This window comes from Halichoerus grypus, chromosome 12 (genome assembly GCF_964656455.1).
Source record: "Halichoerus grypus chromosome 12, mHalGry1.hap1.1, whole genome shotgun sequence".
Lineage (NCBI taxonomy): Eukaryota > Metazoa > Chordata > Mammalia > Carnivora > Phocidae > Halichoerus > Halichoerus grypus.
In genome coordinates this window covers 798,529-818,304 of record NC_135723.1, presented here as the reverse complement: position 1 = coordinate 818,304, position 19,776 = coordinate 798,529, and the positions used below count along the sequence as shown (strand labels likewise).

At 57.5% G+C, this 19,776-nt stretch overlaps 1 protein-coding gene across 2 annotated transcripts; it reads left to right on the top strand.

Annotated features, from left to right (window-relative positions):
- Positions 1–9,756: 9,756 nt before the first annotated feature.
- NACAD (NAC alpha domain containing) lies at positions 9,757–18,928 on the top strand. Of its 2 annotated transcripts, XM_078059903.1 has the most exons (9): positions 9,757–10,492; positions 12,368–15,261; positions 15,292–17,452; positions 17,557–17,672; positions 17,760–17,834; positions 18,176–18,322; positions 18,391–18,537; positions 18,629–18,751; positions 18,839–18,928. In XM_078059903.1, exons 1-9 carry the CDS (start codon positions 10,426–10,428, stop codon positions 18,851–18,853), a joined length of 5,745 nt encoding a protein of 1,914 aa, XP_077916029.1. In that variant the 5' UTR covers positions 9,757–10,425; the 3' UTR covers positions 18,854–18,928. The 2 variants fall into 2 exon arrangements, with proteins under 2 accessions (XP_077916029.1, XP_077916028.1); XM_078059902.1 differs by having other exon boundaries at positions 9,758–10,492; positions 12,368–17,452.
- Positions 18,929–19,776: the final 848 nt, after the last annotated feature.

Here is a 19,776-nt window from a genome sequence, read left to right as displayed (position 1 = left end):
TGGTCTTGGCACCTTGGTTGAAACTCAGTTGGCCACAGATGTCTGGGGTTATTTCTGGGCTCAGTATCCCTCTGTCTCTTGATTGTTGCTTTGTAGGACATTTGAAGTTAGAAAGTGTGAGTCCTAGACTATATCAAAATAAAAAGCTGCTGCACGGTGAGGGAAACAGCCAACAAAACTAAAAGCCTGCAGAATGGGAGGAGATACTTGCAGATGATACATCCAATAAAGGATTAGTGTCTAAAGTATATAAAGAACTTACTCAACACCAAAAAAAAAAAAAAACCTTACAGTTTAAAAATGGGCAGAAGACATGAACAGACATTTCTCCTAAGAAGACCAGATGGCCAACAGACACATGAAAAGATACTCAATAGCACTCATCATCAGGGAAATGCAAATCAAAACCACAATGAGGTACCACCTCACACCTGTCGGAATGGCTAAAATTAACAAAACGGGGAACAACAGCTGTTGGGAGGATGTGGAGAAAGGAACCCTCATGCACTGTTGGTGGAAATGCAAGCTGGTGCAGCCACTCTGGGAAACAGTGTGGAGTTTCCTCAGAAAGTTAAAGATAGAGCCATCCTACAACCCAGCAATTACACTACTAGGTATTTACTCAAAATTAAGACAAAAGCACGAATTCAAAGGGATACATGCACCCCTATGTTTATAGCAGCATTATTTACAATAGCCAAACTATGAAAGCAGCCCAAGTGTCCATTGCCTGATGAATGGATAAAGAAAATGGTGTATATATATTCAATGGGATATTATTCAGCCATAAAAAAAAGAAATCTTGCCATTTGCAATGATGTGGATGGAGCTAGAGGATACGCTAACTGAACTAAGAAAGACACCATAGGATTTCACTCCTATGGGGAATTTAAAAAAGGAAAAGAGACAAACCAAAAAACAGACACCTCCTAACTATAGAGAACAAATATATACCTGAGGGGAGGTGGCCAGGGGATGGGGGAAGTAGGTGAAGGGCCAAGTACCCTTTTCTTGAGGAGCACTGAGCAATTTGGAAGCGTTGACTGACTCACACTGTATGCCTGAAAATACAACACTTTTAACTACACTGGAATTTGTTAAGTGTGAGTCCTAATGGATTCTACATTTTCAAGGTTGCTTTGACTATTCTGGGTCCCTTGTAATTGCATATGAATTTTAGAAGTAGCCTATCAATTCTTACGAAGAAGTAGTCAGGATTCTGATAGGAATAGCAAGGAAGCCTTAGATCAGTTTGGGGAGTGCTTTCTGAACCACTTTAGGCCTTCTGATCCATGAATATGGGATGTTTGCCCATTTTTTTAGACATTCCTTAATTTCAACAGTGTTTTGTAATTTTCAGAGTATAAATTTTGAGCGTCCTTTGCTAAACTGATTCCTAAGGACTTTATTTTTTTTGGTGTCATTATGAATGGCATTTTCTTTATTTCAATTTTGGATTATTACAGATTTATAGAGATACAATTGAATCTTTACCCAAAGTATAATTCACGTACAATATCCTGTTAGTTTCAGGTGACATCATGGTGACTCTGTATACATTATGAAATGGTCCCCATGAGTCTACTTACCATCTCTCACCAAAGTTATTAGAATATTATTGACTGTATTCTCTATGCTGTACATTACATACTTGTGACTTACTTATTTTCTAACTGGAAGTTTATGCCTTTAATCCCCTTCATCTATTTAACCTCCCCCCCCCCCATCCCTCCCTCCTCTGGTAACCAACAGTTTATCTTTGAAGCTGTTTCCATTTTGTGTTTTGGGTTTTAGATTTTTTACAATTTGTTTTGTAGTTTCTCAAGGAACCTCCACTCCGTGGAGTGGCTGCACCAATTTGTGTTCCCACCAACATTGCACAAGTGTCCCAATTTCTCCACGTCCTTGCCAACACTTGTCATAATATTTTTTTCTTTTTGATATTAGCAGTTCTGACAGGTGTGACATGGTATCTCATTGTGGTTTTGATTTGTATTTCCCTGATGATGAGTGATGTGGAGCATCTTTTCATGTGTCTGTTGGCCATCTGGACATCTTTGGAGAAATATCTATTCAAATCCTCTGCCAATTTTTAAATCACGGTATTTGTTGTTGGGTTTTTTTTTTTTAAGATTTTACTTATTTATTTGACAGATAACAAGAACACAAGCAGGGGGAGTGGGAGAGAGAGAAGCAGGGAGCCTGATATGGGGCTCGATCCCAGGACCCTGGGATCATGACCTGAGCCGAAGGCAGACGCTTAACGACTGAGCCACACAGGCGCCCTCTTGGGTTTTTGGGTTTTTTTTTTATTGTACATGTTCTTTATATATGTTGGATATTAACCCCTTATTTGGTTGTGTGATTCGCAGATATCTTCTCCCTTTCAGTAGGCTGCTGCCTTCATGTTTTGTTGATAGTTCCTCCCTGTGCACAAGCTTTTAGCTTGATGCAGCCTCATTCTAGCTTGTGTTGCCCTTGCCTGAGGAGACTGGTCCAAAAAATACTGCTGAGACCTAGGTCAGAGAACTTACTGCCTGTGCTCTCCTCTGGGAGTTTTATGGCTTCGGGTCTCAACATTTAGGTCTTTCATCCATTTTGCATTTATTTTTGTGGATGGTGTAAGAAAGTGGTCCAGTCTCATTCTCCTGCATGTGGCTGTCCAATTTTCCCAACACCATCTGTTGAAGAGACTGTCTTTTCCCCCATTGGATATTCTTGCCTTCTATGTTATAGATTCATTGACCCCATAAATGTGGGTTTATTTCTGGTCTCTCTATTCAGTTCCATCGATCTGTGTGTCTATTTCCTGCCAGTACCATACCGTGTTGATTACTTTGATTCCTTACTTGCTTTGTAGTATAGTTTAAAATGTGGGAGTGTGATACCTCTAAGTTTTGTTCTTTCTCAAGATTGCTTTGGCTATTTGGGATCAACAATTGATTTTTATATACTGATCTTGAGTCCTCCAACCTTGATGAACTAATGTACCAGTCCTAATTATTTTTGCTGCCTTTAGGATTCTGTCTTTGACTTTTAGCATTTTTGTATATGTCTGTTTGCGGCTCTGTCTGTATATATCCTAGTTGGAGTCCATCGAGCTTCCTGAATGTGTAGGAGGTTTTTGTTTTCAACCTAGGAAGTTTGCAGCCATGCCTTTTTTTTGAAAGTTCTCTCTCCTCCTGGTATTCCCATTATGTGTATGTTGGGGGCAGTTAATGTGTTCCATATTTCTTGGAGGCTCTGTTCTTTTTTTTTTTTTTTTTTCCCCTCTATTCTTCAGCTAGCATAATATCCTGTGATCTGTCTTCAAGTTCACCAATTCTCCTGCCAGTTCAAATCTTCTGGTCAGCCCCTGAAGTGAATTTCCTCATTTCTGTGCTTTATGGATGTTCTCTACTTGATGTGGCCTTATCATTAAGCCTTCCTTTACTTCTTTAGTCATGCTTTCCTTTAGTCGTGAACATATTTATAATGGCTACCTTGAAGTCCTTGTGAGATATGTCATCTAGTCACTCTCATAGGCAGTTCCTGTTGCCTGCTTTCTTCCCAGTATCTGGGTCATACTTTCCTCTCTTTGTGTGCCTCGTTATTTTTTGTTGGAAATTGGGCATTTTTAATAAAATACTGTAACAATTCTGGATCCAAGGCCAACATCCCCTCTCCTCCGGGGCTTCTTACTGTTATTTGCTTGTTTGCCTGGGGACTGGCTAGACTATTTTGGTGAAGTCTGCTCCTTTTCCCCTGCAGTGCTCAGCCTCTGGTGCTTTTCCTCTGGGAGGTACATAGGTATGTCCACAGTCACCCTGGCCTGCTCTCTAGGCTGTGGCTTCATTGGCTCTGTGAATCTCCTCCCAGATGCCTTTGACCACAACCTCCACTGTCCCGAGGGCACCCTTGGGTTGAAACTTCCCCATGCTCTATTGCAAGGGAAGTCAGCTCCTATGGGAAGAGATTGGGAGCTATCCACTTCATAGCCTGGCAAAATCTCAGCCAGGGCTCAAAGCAAGCTTGTGAGAGACACCCCCAATCTGGGCGCTGAGCACTCAGTGGAGGGGGGACAGCAGCCTCTTCTGGATTGGAACCACGGCCTTGAGCTGGGAGAGGGGCCACTGGATCGGCATATTCAGCATGTCAGGCCCAAGGTAGAGTCTCCCTACCACAAGCGGGGGCTAAACAGAGAAAGGGAGCCCCACGTCGGTCACACTTGCCTGGGACTCAGCCTCAGCAGCAGGTGTCAGGACAGGATAGGAAATGCTAAGTGACTGGGGGCCTATGTTCTTGGCCCCAGCAGTTGGGTAGGTTCTCTAGCTTGGTGAGCGGGGAGAGGGGAGGGAAGGAGCAGCTTGGCTCATAAATCACTGACTCTGCTTTTTTTTGAACTTTGAACAGGGCACCTGGGTGGCTCAGTCGCATCCAACTCTTGGTTTCAGCTCAGGTCATGAGATCAAGCCCCACATCAGGCTCTGCACTCTGTGCAGAGTCTGCTTGAGGTTCTCTCCCTCTGCCCCTCCTCCCATACACATGTGCTCTCTCTCCCTCTCTCTCTCAAATAAATAAATCTTTAAAAAAATAAATAACTTGGCACCCATTTTCTTCAATAGCTCTTTCTTCATTTGTTTGCCCATCAGACCATTTCCAAGAGCTTTAACTGTTTGTTGTATTATTTCTACCAGTTTCGCTGGGAAGCTGGCCAGTGGAGCGCCTCGTGCTTTCATTCTAGAAGTCTGGCTGCCCTTAATTCTTTTCTTGCCTCACTGTGGGGTTAAAACCCGCAGCCCTGTGTTGAAAACAGGGGCAGGAGCCGATGCCCTTTTCTTGCCTCAGCCCTAGAGAGCATTCAGTCTTTCACCATCAAGCACGGTGTTGGCTGTAAGGCTTTTGCATATGATCTTAATCAAGTTCATTTCAACTTGCTGAGAAGTTTTTAGCAATCTGAATGGCTGTTGGATTATGTCAGATGGGTTATGTGTCACTCAATACGATCACATAATTTTTCTTCTTTAGCTTGTTGGTATGGTGGATTATACCAAATGCTTTTCAAATGTTGAACCGTCCATGCACACCTGGAATAAATTCCATCTGGTCATGGTTGTATAATTCTTTTTATACAATGTCAGATTTGATATGCCAATATTTTATTGAGATTTTTTGTGCCTAAGTTCATGGGAGATATTGTCTGTAGTTTCTTGTTTTTTGTTTGTTTCTGGTTCTATCTTTGGTTTGGGTAGTATTTAAATTTGTCTCAGGAAATGAGTTAGGATGTGTTCCTTCATATTCTGTTTTCTAGAAGAAATTGCTTAAAATTGATGTTAATTCTACTTTACATGCTTGGTAGAATTCTTCAGTGAAATCATCTGGGCCTGAACATTTCTTTGGGGAAGTTTTTAAATGAAAAATTCAATTTCTTTCATGGTTCCAGGACTGTTCAGATTATCTACTTCATTTTGCTTGCTCGAATTTGGTAGATTTTAATTTTCTTCTTGCCTCCAGGGATTTCAAACATCACTCTGGCACTCCCAGAAACAGAATCTTACCAGCCGTCCGGGCATCCTGTGGCCCAGTCAGGCTGACACAGAATTAAGCATCCAGCCGCCAGGGCACTTCTGATACTGGGCATTTGTGTCTTCTCTCCTCTTAAGGTTGTCAGTCTTGCTAGGGGTTTGTCAATCTTATTAATTCTTCTCAGAACCATTTTGTTTGTTTCATTGATTTCCTATTTTCAATTTCATTGATTTCTGCTCTTGACTTTATTATTTCCTTCTTTCTGCTTGTTTTGATTTTATTTTGCTCTTCTTTTCCTGTCAGAAAAACAAGGAATTTCAATGATTTTGAGGTCTTGCCTCTTTCTGATGTGCTATAAATATCCCTCTCACCACTGCTTTAGCTGTAGACCACATACTTTGATGTTTTGTATTATTTTTATTTGGTTCAGTTCTGTGTTTTTAAAAAAACGCCCCGAGGTACTTCCCCTTTGACCCATGGATCATTTACAAGAGTGTGGTTTTCTTCCCAGTGTTTGGAGATTTTCCTGTTGTCTTGCTGTGATTGATTTTGTTGGAGTCCATTGTGGTCTGAATACAAACACTGTGATTTCAGTTATTTTAGATGTGTTGACGTTTGTTTTATGGCCCGAGGTTTGATCTCTCTTGGGAAGGTTCCCCACTTTGAACATAGGAGCACTCTTTATTGCTGGGTGGACTACCCTGCGGGATGCTGTGGGCGGGCGGATGGCATGGGTCTGGGCTGGTTTTCTGTCTAGTGGTCCTGTGGGTTGTCGAGGGGACAAAGTGAAGTCCTCAACCATACTTGCAGGTATGCCAGTCTCTCCTCAGCTCTGCCAGCTTCAGCCTCGTGTATTTTGAGGCTCTAATAGTTGGTGTGTGCACATTTAGGATTGTTATGTCTTCCTGGTGGACCGATCATTACCTCTAATGTGTCATCACAGAATGTCAGTCTGTCGCCACTTAATTCCTTTGCTCAAAAGTCTACTTTCTCAGATATTAACCCGGCCACTCCTGCTTCTTCATTTTGTTGTTGTTTTGTGTTTGATTACTATTCATATTGTGTATCTTCTTCTCTTACTTTCTCCCAGTGCACCTACGTCACTGAATTTGAAGTGACTTTCTTATAAACAGCATATAGTTCAGTCTGCCTTTTTTGTCCACTCTGCCAGTCTTTGCCTCCTAATCTGTGAGTATACGTTTTAACGTATTTAATGTAATTTGTATTTAGCCTATTTACGTTTATGTGTGTTAAGGCCAAAAGTCTGCCATTTTGTTATTTGTCTTCTCGTTTGCCTCTGTTTCTTGTTCTTTTGTTTCTCTCATCTTGCTTTCCTGTGGACTCTGAACATTTTTTTACAAAATTTTATTTATTTATTTGAGAGAGAACATGAGCAGGCTCCCCGCAGAGCAGGCCGACATGGGACTCAGTCCCAGGACCCTGAGATCATGACCTGAGCTGAAGGCAGATGCTTAACCGACTGAGCCATCCAGACACCCCACCTGTGGACTCTGAACATTTTAAAGGACTCTATCTTGACTTATATAGAGTGGTTTGGGGTGTGTCATCTTGTATAGTCTTTTTTTTTTTTTTTTTTAGGTTTTATTTATTTATTTGACCCAGAGAGAAAGAGAGGGAGAGAGCAAGCACAAGCAGGGGGAGCTGCAGAGGAAGAGGGAGAAGCAGGCTTCCCCCTGAGCAGGGAGCCTGATGCAGGACTCAATCCCAGGACTCTGGGACCATGACCTGAGCCAGAGGCAGCCACCCAACCAACTGAGCCACCCAGGCGCCCCTTGAATGGTCTTCTTAGAGTTTGTTCTGGGTATGGAAACACACTCACGTGCAGGTCCTCACAGTCAGCTGCCAGCAGTGTGTGCACTTCAGGTTACGTGTGCACACTGCTTCCATGTTGGTTGCTTTGCCATCCGTGCTTTTAAGTATCCTCTCGAGTGTCAGCTGGTGTTAACATTTGTTTCTCTCATCACACGTGCCACCAGGCACTCAGGAGAAAGAGTGCCCACTGTTGCACCTGTCTCTCTGCCCTTCCCACGCTCCTTGTTCCCTCCCAATGCCCAAGAGGCCGTCCTTATCATGTCCGTCCTTGTGGAGAGACGCGCTATACCTGGGCTTGCGGGGCGGTCTGCCGGGGCTGGAGCCTTCAGTGTCCCCTGGCTCAGAGTGCATTTCTCCTTCGTTCTTGTGTGTGTGCACGGGCGCTTGGCTGAAGCGAGTGTCTTCCTTCTCGAATGATGCTCGCTTTCAACACTTGGAAAACATGGCGCCGCTTCCTTCCGGCCGCTGGCTCTGGATCGCAAGTGCACTGTGGTTGTCCTCAGCGTTCCCTGTGGGTCTCGTGCTCGTCTCTCTGGCTGCTTCCTTGATTGCGTCCTTGGTGCTCAGAAGTTACAGCTCAAGTGGCCGGACGTGGATTTCCTTGGATGTATTGTATTTGAGGTTTGCTCAGGTCCTTGAATCTAAGTCTCTCTCTTTTGCCTAATTTGGGGAGTTTCAGCCATCATTTCTTTGAATACTCTTTTCAACTGCTCGCCCCTGCCACTCTTCTTCTGGGACTCTGGTTATGTGAACAGTGGATCTTGTGTTGTTATCCCACAGGTTCCTGAGCCTCTGTTCAATGTTTTTCCCCAATGTTTTTGTTCTCGTTGTTGTTAATAAGTTGAGTACTTTCTGTGGACCCATCTTCAGCCTCACTGGGACATCCTCTGTCATTTCTGGCCACGGATAAGCCGCTCAGCAAGTGTTTCCTTTCAGTGATTCTGTATCATATTGTGATTTTGGTTTGCTTCTGTATTATGTCTGTTTCTTTGCTGACATTTTCCATTTGCTACAAGATAAACTGTTATTCCTTATGGAACCTCTTCAATTATGACTGATTTAAAATCCTTGTCAGATAATTCCAGCATCTCCACCTCAGTTTGGGCATCAGTTGATTACTCTTTCTTATTCTAGTTGTGACTTTCCTGAGTCTTGGGTTCTTCCTTGAGTTTCCTGGTATGACAGGTGATTTTTTTATTGTCTCCTGAACAGTCAGGCTATTATGTTCACATTTTGTATTTTAGCAGGTGGTCATCCTGTTTGGACTCAGCAGGCAGGTCCTGGGCTACTCTAGTGGCCTGTGGTTTCAGTGACAGTGGACCGTGCAGAGGTCCCTGCTGGGCCATCCTGGGCCTCTGGGTGGGGGTGGGGTATCTGGCCCCTAGGAGGAGTACTTCCCCCCCACACCCTTGGGGCCTCTCGGTGGGGCAGGGGGGCCGGTGAGCCGGGTGGGGAAGGAGTGGGCCTCTCCTTGATCCTCCTGCCAGTTCTAGCAGACCCCCCCACCCAGAGTCGTCAGTGGGACTCCAGCCCCACATGGAAGGCAGCTATGCTCACCACTATACCACCAACGCTAGCTCCAGCCCCACATGAGGATGAATACGTCTACCTGGTCCTCTTCCTGGTAGCAGGCTGGGGGTCAGGAAACGTGGTCTCGGACCCCCTTATGTCGGTGTGCTCTGTTCCTCCAGCCTGGGGACCCTCACCACGTCACCTCACTCTTTTCATGTGTGAGAGTTCTGTTTTGGTTGTCTCTGATTTCCTGCGTTTATTGGTAGTCGGGAAAAGCAAAGAGACAAGCCTAGGCCAGCCACCTCGTCCAGACTAGAAGCCCCTCAGGGCATGCTGAAGGGCTTTTGGTTTCTGGAAAGTGTGTGCAGGCCAGATGGTAGGGGGTCGGCAGAGCAGTGGGAACCATGAAGGACTCTGCTACGGCCACGGGCGAAGGGCCATGGGAGGAGGCAACTTAGAAGAGCCTGGGAGGTGAGGATGAAGGCGTGGGGGAAGGGGAGGAAGAGGAGGGTCCCCAACAGAGGGATAGATGGACGGATCTCCAGCATTTCCAGCGACTGAGAGGGGTGCAGGATGCAGGGCTCAGGCTGGGCGTGGCGGGGCTGGTGCCCAGCGCAGGCAGGGAGCCAGCTCTGCGGTGCGTCCGGAGCAGCGCCCGCAGGAGACAGGGTTGGGGAGACTCCCCGCCCCCCCCCAACGACAATGACCGCTCTGATTCCCTGCCCCCGCCCAGCTCTGGGATGGCGACAATGGCCATCTGTCTCCCGGAGCCGGAGCCTGGCACTGGGCGGGTGCGAGCGCGGGAGGGCCCGGGTGGAAGCAAGGGCACGGCTCAAGGCGGCTCGGGAGGGCTTGCAGCCCTGAGGTGTGGCGGGGGCGGCCGCCCAGGCGGAGGAAAGCGTGGTTCTCCTCCTCCTCCCGCCCCGGTGTCCGGGAGCCGAGCTGCGGGGCGCACGGGACCGGTCCGCCCAGCTCCCCCGGGGCTGCCGTTCCCGCCGCGCCGGCTCCGGTCTCCGGTTTCCATGGAGCCGGGAGGCGGTTGCCACGGAGACCAACGTGCGACGGCCAGCCAATCAGCGTGGAGCTGCGGCTCCAGCTCGCCTCCTGGATGGAGGCAAGGGGGACGCAGGAGGCCGGGCACCAGGACGGCGCCGCCACCTCCCCCAGGGCGCCGAGGCCCCCGTGCCCCGCGTGCCGGCGACCCTCCCCAGCCCCGCCTCTTCCAGGCCCGGCTTAGGGGTGATGTTCCCTGGGGTCCGGCCAGCTTCCGACTGGTCCCCGAGCCCCCTCGCATTCAGGGGGGAATGCTGCGGGAAAGGCGGGGCCGCGCAGCGCGGAAGGAGGGCGCAGCCCCGGTCGGGGGAAGGAGGGAGGCCGCCCCCCGCCACGGCGCTCCGCAGTGCTTGGGGCGCACGCGCACGCTCACTCGGGGCGCCGGGCGGGCGGGGCGGTGCTGACGTCATCCGATGACCCACCCACCCCCTACCCCCTGGCCGAGGGGCGGTGGCCGCGCAGGCTCCGCCGGACGGACGCGCGGACAGACCGGGCACCGAGGGAAGGGCGCACGGTCAGGCCATGCCCGGGGAGGCTGCCCGTGCCGAGCCGCTGCTGCCGGAGGCGGGCGGGCCCGGGCCCCGCACAGGTGAGGCCTCGCGCGTCTCGGCCGCCCGGTCCCTGCCCGTCCCCTCTCCGGTCCCTCTCCCTGCCTGTCCCCTCTGTCCTTCTCCCTTCTCCAATCACCACCCCCCCCCGTCCCCTCTCCGGTCTTTTTGGCGCCCTGCCCTTTCGGGCACCTGAATCCTGACCGCCCCCCACCCCCCCAGCCCCGCACGTCCCAGCTCAGGACTGCGGGGAAGGGCGGGCGGGCGGAAACGGGATGGCCTCCAGGAGCCAGAAGCGACGCGAGGGCCTGTGAGCATCCCAGGGCTCCGTGGCTCCCGGCCCGCGTCCCGCCCTCTGGGCCACCGCTGCCCCATTGTCTGTGAGGAGCTGCGGGCCCTGGCCCCAGGCTCTGGACCAGAGGTGGGGGGTTCTCAACTGCACCCCCACCACCAGGGGCACTCGCCCCCTAGATGCCTGAAGCCGCCTCAGGGCCGGTGACTGGTCTGGCCTGGCCAGGTGGAGCCGGACGGAGCTGGAGCCTGGGGAAGCCAGGGGGTCAGGCTGTGAGGGTGGGAGGTCGGATGCCCTGGGGGAGCAAGGTCTGGGGGGCAGTGCCCCGGGGTGCAGGCCTACATCCTTGGAGAGGCTAGGTCAGCAAGTGTGGGTGGAGGCTGAGGGGGTCTGCCTGGGTCTGGACGGACCAGCCAGGGTGGCCCAGCAGGAGGTCAGCCATGAGTGACCCCTGGAGGGCCAAGGGCACCTTGCTGTGGATAAGTCACCTGGGAATGTCACCAGGGCTGGGTCCAGGGGCCTGGCCTCCCTCTGGGGTCCAGTAAAGCAGGTGGAGGCTAGGACTCCCCAGACCCAGGGTCTCAGGCTGCTTGATGACCTTGAATGCTTACAAAAACCTTTGGCCTTTGGCCTCCCTTCCTCATCCCCCCTCCTTGGCCCACCTCTGCCCTCTCCCTGCCCCAGGGCAGGTGGGCAAGGGCACCCCAGGCTTGGTGCCAGGAGCCGGTCTCCACCCGTCCCCACCCACCACACCCACCTCCAGGCGTTGGGTGTCTGTCACACGGCAGTGGACCCAAAGGACCCCCTTCTTGGGATCCCCTGGCCACCTCAGAATCCCAGTAGTGCGGCCCAAGGGCCCCGAGGGACTGCCCCCCATTGCTGCAGGCCGATGGACAGGCTGGGGAGGGCACTACCCCTTCGTAAAAGCTTCACCTCTAATCCTGGGAGATACTCGACTTTGCAGACAGCTGAGGCACGGAGGTACTTGTGGGGTGATCATGGGTGATAGAGCAGGAACCCCCCCTGAGAACGTGGTCGGGGCCCAAGCAGCCCCCGTAATACTGCCCTGGGGCCGGCTGGCATATTCCTGGCGGAGGGAACCCTTCTCACCCCCATGCTCCAGCTCGGCGTCCGTGGGACGCGCAACCTGAGGACGCACACACAGCGGCCCCGCTTCCCTCCTCCGTGCACCAGCTCTGGGAGCAAGAGCGAGGGCAGAGCCGGAGGGCACCTCCAGAGGCTGGCCTCAGGTGTGGGCAGCAAGGAGAGAGACGAGGCAGAGAGGCGAGACCCCCACGCACAGGAGGTGGGAGACCTAGAGCGTCCCAGGGCCAGCGGGGTGCAGGTCCCCTGCCCCTGGGGGCCTCTGACGCAAGAGGTCAGGAGAGGTCGCCCACCAGGCCCAGCACAGATTGAGGGCAGGGGCCCAGCCAGCCAGCGTCCGCGGACACAGGTGCTAGTCCAGCCTCGCCGAGCCTCAGACGGGAGCCACGCCGCCCACCCCCCACCCCCTGGCCCCAGGCTGTGCCCCCGGGGTCGGAACTCGCTGAAATTCTCCCCCAGACGCAGCAGCTCCAGCTCCCAGAGGGTGTCTGCCCTCCTCATGCCCCCCCTCTTTCCACAGAGTCGTCCTGTGATGTGGCCGCGGCCACCACCCCGAGAGGGGACCGGCTGGAGCACTGTGCCCTGACCCCCGGACCCAGCGCCCTGGCCCTGGAGTTTCTGCCCAGCAAGCCGGGCGCCCGGCCCCCGCCGGAGGGAGCCAGCTGGGATGCAGGGCCGGGCGGCACCCCCTCGGCATGGGCGGTGCCCGCAGAAGGCAGCCCCAGCCCGGGCTCCCCCGAGGCCCAGCCCGCCGGGGGTCCTCCCCCAGCCACCCTGGAGCCCCGGATCGTGATGGGTGAGGAGACCCGCCGGGCGCCCCCGCCATCCAGGGCAACCCTGCCAGAGCTCAGGGACCGGGAGGGTGGGCACCCCAGCCTGGACCCACCCCCCGAGTTGTGTTCTCAGGGTGACCCTCCTGTGCCTTGCCCTGCCCCAGACCCTGACTCCTACTTCACACCGCCCTCCACCCCCACCGAGAGCGCCTCTGCCCTGCTCCTTGGCCCCGGGCCCCGCAGGGAGGCCCGGGACGCCCCGGCCGAGCCAGGGGACTCGCCGCCCGCCTCACCCTCGGGCTCCTACATCACGGCAGATGGGGACAGCTGGGCCTCGTCCCCGTCCTGTTCCCTGAGCCTGCTGGCCCCGGCCGAAGGGCTGGACGTCCCCTCAGGCTGGGGCTTCTCCCCAGCGGGCTCTGTGGCCGACGAGCAGGAGTTGTCTCCCACGGGGCCCCCCGGCCCCCCGTCCCCAGAGTCCAGCGTCTCGGCCGACAGCAGCTCCTCCTGGGGCCAGGAGGGCCACTTCTTCGAGCTGGACTTCCTGGCTAATGACCCCATGATCCCCGCCGCCCTCCTGCCCTTCCGAGGCAGCCTCATCGTCCAGGTGGAGGCCATGGAGGTGACGCCGAGGGCCCCCGAGGACGAGGAAGAGCAGGAGGAGGAGGTCCCTGTCCCTGGAGGGGACCCAGCCGGGGAGGGCGAGGACGACAGCACGTTCGCGTCCTCCCTGCAGTCCCTGTCCGACCTCTCCATCACCGAGGGCATGGACGAGGCCTTCGCCTTCCGGGACGACACCTCGGCAGCCTCTTCCGACCCCGACTCGGCCTCCTACGCGGGGGCAGACGACGAGAGGCTGTACAGCGAGGAGCCCCACGCGCGGCCCGCTGCCCTGCGCCAGGACAGCCCTGGCGAGCCCGCTCCCGCCGCCCCCGAGCGGGGGGCCGGCCGAGCCACCGAGCCCCAGGAGCCGGGCGCCCAGGTCCCCGGGGCGGGCCAGGCCTCCGCTGCCGCCGCCGCCGCCGCAGCCCCTCACACCCCGCGGGAAGCCCCAGGCCTCCCCGGGGGGAGCCCCCAGGCCTGGGGGGAGGAGGCAGGCTCCCTGTCGGGTCCAGCACCTGCTGCCGCGGGCAGAGCTCAGCCCTTACGGGAGGATGACAGCGCGGTCTTGGGCCCGGGGCCTTGGACCGCCCCGGAAGAGGGAGCCCTCATGCCAAGCCCAGATTCTCTGCAGAAGCTGGAGAAAGAAGCAGGCCAGGACCCTGACTCTGTGGCCACACCCCTGCCCCTGCAGGACGCAGGCCTCCCCTCAGGCCAGGCGCCCGCTTCTGTGGTCAGCCCCGTGCCCCAGCTGGGAGAAACAGACAGGACCTTACCCCAGGACCCTGACTCTGTGGCCACACCTCTGTCCCTGCAGGACGCGGGCCTCCCCTCAGACCAGGGGACCCCCGCTGGAGCCAGACTTGAGACCCTGCAGAAGGATGCAGGCTGCCTGCCAGGGATCGAGCCTGTGGTCACTGCAGCCCAGCACGAAGGACGAGTGACCTTGGAACTGGGGCCAGCCCCTGAGGCGAGGGACACGAGCTGCACTGGAGGCCCGGAGCCTCCAGCCTGGGAGCAGGCCCAGCTGGATGGCCCGGAGCCAGCTGCAGATGCTGGGACACCCTGGGCCTCGTGGGGAACTGCAGGCGCCTCCAAGCCTGACATGGAGGCCCTAGATTCCCCCAAGCCTGCCACAGAGGCTGTGGAACGCCCTGGACCTGACACAGGGGCCACAAATTGCCCCAAGCCTGTCATGGAAGCCCCAGAACACCCAGAACCTGCCACGGAGGCTGTAGAATGCCTGGAGTCTGCCGCAGAGGTCCTGGAATACCCTGAGTCTGCCACAGAGGCCCCGGAACACCCAGAGCCTGCCACGGAGGCCCCGGAACATCCTGAGCCTGCCACAGAGGCCCTGAAATGCCCAGAGCCTGCCACGGAGGCCCCGGAACATTGTGAGCCTGCCACGGAGGCCCCAGAATGCCCAGAGCCTGCCATGGAGGCCCCGGAACATTCTGAGCCTGCCACAGAGGCCCTGAAATGCCCAGAGCCTGCCACGGAGGCCCCAGAACATCCAGAACCTGCCACGGAGGCCCCGGAACATTGTGAGGCTGCCACAGAGGCCCCGGAATGCCCAGAGCCTGCCACAGAGGCCCCGGAATATTGTGAGCCTGCCACGGAGGCCCCGGAATGCCCAGAGCCTGCCACAGAGGCCCCAGAATATTGTGAGCCTGCCACGGAGGCCCCAGAATGCCCAGAGCCTGCCACGGAGGGCCCGGAACATTCTGAGCCTGCCACAGAGGCCCCGGAACATTGTGAGCCTGCCACGGAGGGCCCGGAACATTCTGAGCCTGCCACAGAGGCCCCGGAACATTGTGAGCCTGCCACGGAGGCCCCGGAATGCCCAGAGCCTACCACGGAGGCCCCGGAACATTCTGAACCTGCCACAGAGGCCCTGGAATGCCCAGAGCCTGCCACGGAAGCCCCGGAATGCCCAGAGCCTGCCACAGGGGTCCCAGAATGCCCAGAGCCTACCACAAAGGCCCTGGAATGCCCAGAGCCTGCCACAGAAGCCCCAGAATATTCTGAGCCTGTCACAGAGGCCCCGGAATGCCCAGAGCCTGCCACGGAGGCCCCAGAACACCCAGAGCCTGCCACAGAAGCCCCAGAATATTCTGAGCCTGTCACAGAGGCCCCGGAATGCCCAGAGCCTACCACGGAGGCCCCGGAACATTCTGAACCTGCCACAGAGGCCCTGGAATGCCCAGAGCCTGCCACGGAAGCCCCGGAATGCCCAGAGCCTGTCACGGAGGCCCCTGAACACCCAGAGCCTGCCACAAAGGCCCCGGAATGCCCAGAGCCTGCCATGGGGGTCCCAGAATGCCCAGAGCCTACCACAAAGGCCCTGGAATGCCCAGAGCCTGCCACAGGGGTCCCGGAGTATTCTGAGCCTGCCACGGAGGCTCTGGAATGCCCAGAGCCTGCCACAGAAGCCCCAGAATATTCTGAGCCTGTCACAGAGGCCCCGGAATGCCCAGAGCCTGCCACGGAGGCCCCAGAACACCCAGAGCCTGCCACAGAAGCCCCGGAATGCCCAGAGCCTGCCACGGAGGCCCCAGAATACCCAGAGCCTGCCACGGAGGCCCCAGAATGCCCAGAACCTGCCACAGAGGCCCCAGAATGCCCAGAGCCTGCCATGGGGGCCCCAGAACACCCAGAATCTGCCACGGAGGCCCCAGAATGCCCAGAGCCTGCCACGGGGGGCCCAGAACATTCTGAGCCTGCCACAGAGGCCCCAGAATGCCCAGAGCCTGCCACGGAGGCCCCAGAATGCCCAGGGTCTGCCACGGGGGCCTCAGAACATTCTGAGCCTGCCACAGGAGCCCCAGAATGCCCAGAGCCTGCCACGGAGGCTCCGGAACGCCCAGAGCCTGCCACGGAGGCCCCAGAATACCCAGAGCCTGCCATGGGGGCCTCAGAACATTCTGAGCCTGCCACAGGAGCCCCAGAATGCCCAGAGCCTGCCACGGAGGCCCCGGAACGCCCAGAGCCTGCCACGGGGGCCCCGGAACGCCCAGAGCCTGCCACGGGGGCCCCGGAATGCCCAGAACCTGCCACGGGGGCCCCGGAACACCCAGAGCCTGCCACGGAGGCTCCGGAATGCCCAGAGCCTGCCACGGGGGTCGCAGAATGCCCAGAGCCTGCCACGGGGGCCCCAGAACATTCTGAGCCTGCCACAAAGGCCCCGGAATGCCCAGAGCCTGCCACGGAGGCCCCGAAATGCCCCAAGCCTGCCACAAAAGCTCCAGAATGCCCAGAGCCTGCCACAGGCCCCCCTAGGCCTGCCATGGAGGCCATAGACCCACCCAAGCCTGCCTCCATTGGAGAGGAAGTAGCTGAGGGCCTGTTGGCGCCTGAGCAGGGAACCGGTCCCAGTGCCTGTGTGCGTGCTGGTGATGGAGCCGAGCCCCACTTGCCCCTGAAGGAGGCCCCAGGGGGTGAGAATCAAGGGGCTGGAGGCCTCGAGTCAGCACCCCAGGGTGCTAGGAAGGCTCCTGGGGATAGTGGCCCAGAGGTACATCCTGCTGCTCGCCCCGAGTTTGGCCACACATGGCCCCAGAGCCCAGTGGAGGAGGGAAGAGCCAACCCTGAGCCCAGGTCCCCCGTTGCTGTGGCCTCAGAAGCTGGGCTGGGCTCCTGCTCCGAGTTTCCACCGAGGTTCCTGCCCAGGCCTGGCAGGGGCTGCCCCAAAGAGCCTGCCCCCACCTCTCCAGCACCCTCTCGGCAGCCGGAGCCCGTGCTGGGCCCAGGCAGTGGAGAGTGGGCACAAGTAGCACCCGGAAGCCCCAGCTCGTCCCCAGCACAAGGCCCCAAAAGCCCTGCCAGGGGCCTGCCCAGTGTGCCCCAAGACAGGCTCCTCGTCCCAGAGCCCTCTGCTCCCACAGAGGCAGCCCCATGCCCCATGGCACCCCTCGCCCCCTGCCCTTGCCAGGGCCCCAGGGAAGACTCAGATGAGGGCAAGGAGTCCCCGGGCCCTCTGGGCCTCCAGCCGCCACAGGCAGGAGCCCAACGGGCAGTGGCTGCCTTCTCAGGAACCACGAAACCTCCTGGGGCCGGGCATCGGGTCGGCCTCCCACCCCACTCCCCGATCCTCAGCCCCAAGATGGCCCCCACGGGGGACACCCATGCCAAAGACCAGGCCTGGCAGATCTCGCCCCCCTGCCAAGTGCCTCCTGGCCCTCGAGGGCTCCCGGCCGTCGAGCAGCAAGATGACCAGGACAGCCTGGAGGAAGGTGAGAGGGGCCGGGGCTGGAGTGCTGTCCTGAGCCGGGGACCAGAGGTGGCAGGTGGGTGGGAAGCCATCCTCAACGCACACACACCCCTACCCCATGCCCAGACTCGCCGCCGAGGGCTCCAGGATCCGGCCAGCACTCGGACAGCCACGGCGAGTCGTCTGCAGAGCTGGAGGAGCAGGACCTCTCAGGAGCGCAGACGGCACAGTGTCCGGCCCAGGTGCCCGGCCCGGGAGGGGGGAGGCTGCACCCCTGGGAGGGCTCCACCCCACCCTCCCCTCAGATGCTCAAACCCCATCCTCCCCAGGCCCCGGCAGGTGGCAGCAGCGAGGAGACCGTGGCCAAAGCCAAGCAGAGTCGTAGTGAGAAGAAAGCCCGAAAGGTGGGTGGGGGTCCCGCCGGGGCCACTCCGCGAGGGCGGGGCCTGCTGCATAAGGGGACCCTTCACACCCAGTGGCCGTCGGGTCGTGAAACTGCTGGGGCCAGAGCGTCCATCGAGAATGTGCCCCCAGCTGGGGTCTGGCACCCACTGAACGCCCGGGGGGCTGGTGTTCCCACAGGCTCTGCCCAGAGACCACAGAGGGTCCCCCAGGGTTGGCGGCAGAACCCTCGTTCCCCCCATCAGTGTGCTCTCTCCCCCTGGGCCCACCCGCTCCTCCCCACCCCAGCCTGGGACCCCTGGGGTTGATGCCCAGGTCTGAGCCCCCCGCCCTGTGCCCCCAGGCTATGTCCAAGCTGGGCCTGCGGCAAATCCAAGGGGTCACCCGGATCACCATCCAGAAGTCCAAGAACATCCTGTTTGTCATCGCCAAGCCCGACGTCTTCAAGAGCCCAGCCTCAGACACCTACGTGGTCTTCGGCGAGGCCAAGGTCTGGCAGGCCGCGGGCGGGGGCGGGGGCCCGGGGTGCGGGCTGGGCTGACCGCTGCGCCCCTGCAGATCGAGGACCTGTCCCAGCAAGTGCACAGAGCTGCTGCCGAGAAGTTCAAAGTGCCCACGGAGCCTTCCGCCCTGGTCCCCGAGTCCGCGCCCGGGCCGCTGGTGAGGCCCGAGTGCGAGGAGGAGGAGGAAGAGGAGGAGGAGGAGGTGAGGCGCAGGGACACGGGGGTTGGGGGGTCCTCAATGGCTTTTCCTGGGGGCGGGGCAGCCCCAGACCTGCCTGCTTGCCCCCCCCCAGGTGGATGAGGCAGGGCTGGAGCTCCGGGACATCGAGCTGGTGATGGCGCAGGCCAACGTGTCGCGGGCCCGGGCGGTGCGGGCCCTGAGGGACAACCAGAGCGACATCGTCAACGCCATCATGGTGAGTGGCTGGCCCCTTCTGGGCCCCCTGCTGCTGGCCCTGCTGCGCCCCTCCCCAGCCTGCCCTCTCTCTCTGCGTTTCCCGCAGGAGCTCACCATGTAGCCGCGGACCGCCACCTGACCGCACAGCTCCGCCCCTGCCCCCGGCTCTGCTGCTCAATAAACGGGTGTCTCCTCACGGCCTCTGCTCTGGCTCCTACCTGCCCGGGCGCGCTGCGGCCCAACGGGGTTTGTGAATGGGTGGAGACACTTCCTGGGTCCGTGCGGAGCCCCAGGAGGAGGGGGGTCCTCCCTCCTGTGTCCCAGAGGGTGGGGATCTGTCCCCCATGTTCTCAAAGGCTGGTGGTCCTACCCGCTCATGCCCCAGAGGTGGTGGCGTTCCCATGGCCCTAGAGGGCAGGTGATCTCTCCGTGTCCCAGAGGACGGGGTCTGTCCCATATCCTCAGAGTGGGAGTCCTCTCTGTCCCGAGGGTGGGGTTCTGTCCCCACTTGTCCCCAGAGGGTGGGATCCGTCCCGTGACTCCAGCAGGTGGGGGTCCATCTTCCCCCCAGCCCGTGTCCACAGTACCCAACCTGCCCAGACAGTAGGCAGTCACCTGGCTGTGGCCCAAGGCGTGGGCCTGGGGACTGGTTTTGGGAAGGAACTCCCCAGACTCGGGGGCTCTGGAGGTTTAGCCGTTGAAAAGGTGTTTGCTGGGGGGGGGGGGCAGCGACTGGCCCCCAAAGTTCCTAGCCCCTCCTGGTGCCCAGCTCTGGAGGGGCCGCCCATCCCCTCCATGTTCCCTCTTCTCCAAAGCCCAGGGACCCGCGGAGGGGGGCTGCATGTGAGAGGAGCCCCTGGAGAGGAGGGAGCGGCTCCTGCCGTCCACACAGGACACTTAGACCTGGTTCCACAGTGTGGCCACCCCACCCCCGACCGCTCGCTGGGGCCACTCACACCCAGGATGGGCTGGCCCTGCCTGGATGACTTCAGCTGTTCCAGATGCTTCCAGAGCAGGTTGATTTGCACTCCTGTCTGGAGACCT

What these genes read in the sequence shown, in the direction of transcription:
- NACAD (XM_078059902.1), top strand. Translation starts at nt 10,426, where the DNA reads ATGCCCGGGGAGGCTGCCCGTGCCGAGCCGCTGCTGCCGGAGGCGGGC. An exon ending in CGGGCCCGGGCCCCGCACAG is followed by an intron (nt 10,493 to 12,367) that starts GTGAGGCCTCGC and finishes CTCTTTCCACAG; the next exon opens with AGTCGTCCTGTGATGTGGCC. An exon ending in AGGAAGAGGAGGAGGAGGAG is followed by an intron (nt 18,538 to 18,628) that starts GTGAGGCGCAGG and finishes GCCCCCCCCCAG; the next exon opens with GTGGATGAGGCAGGGCTGGA.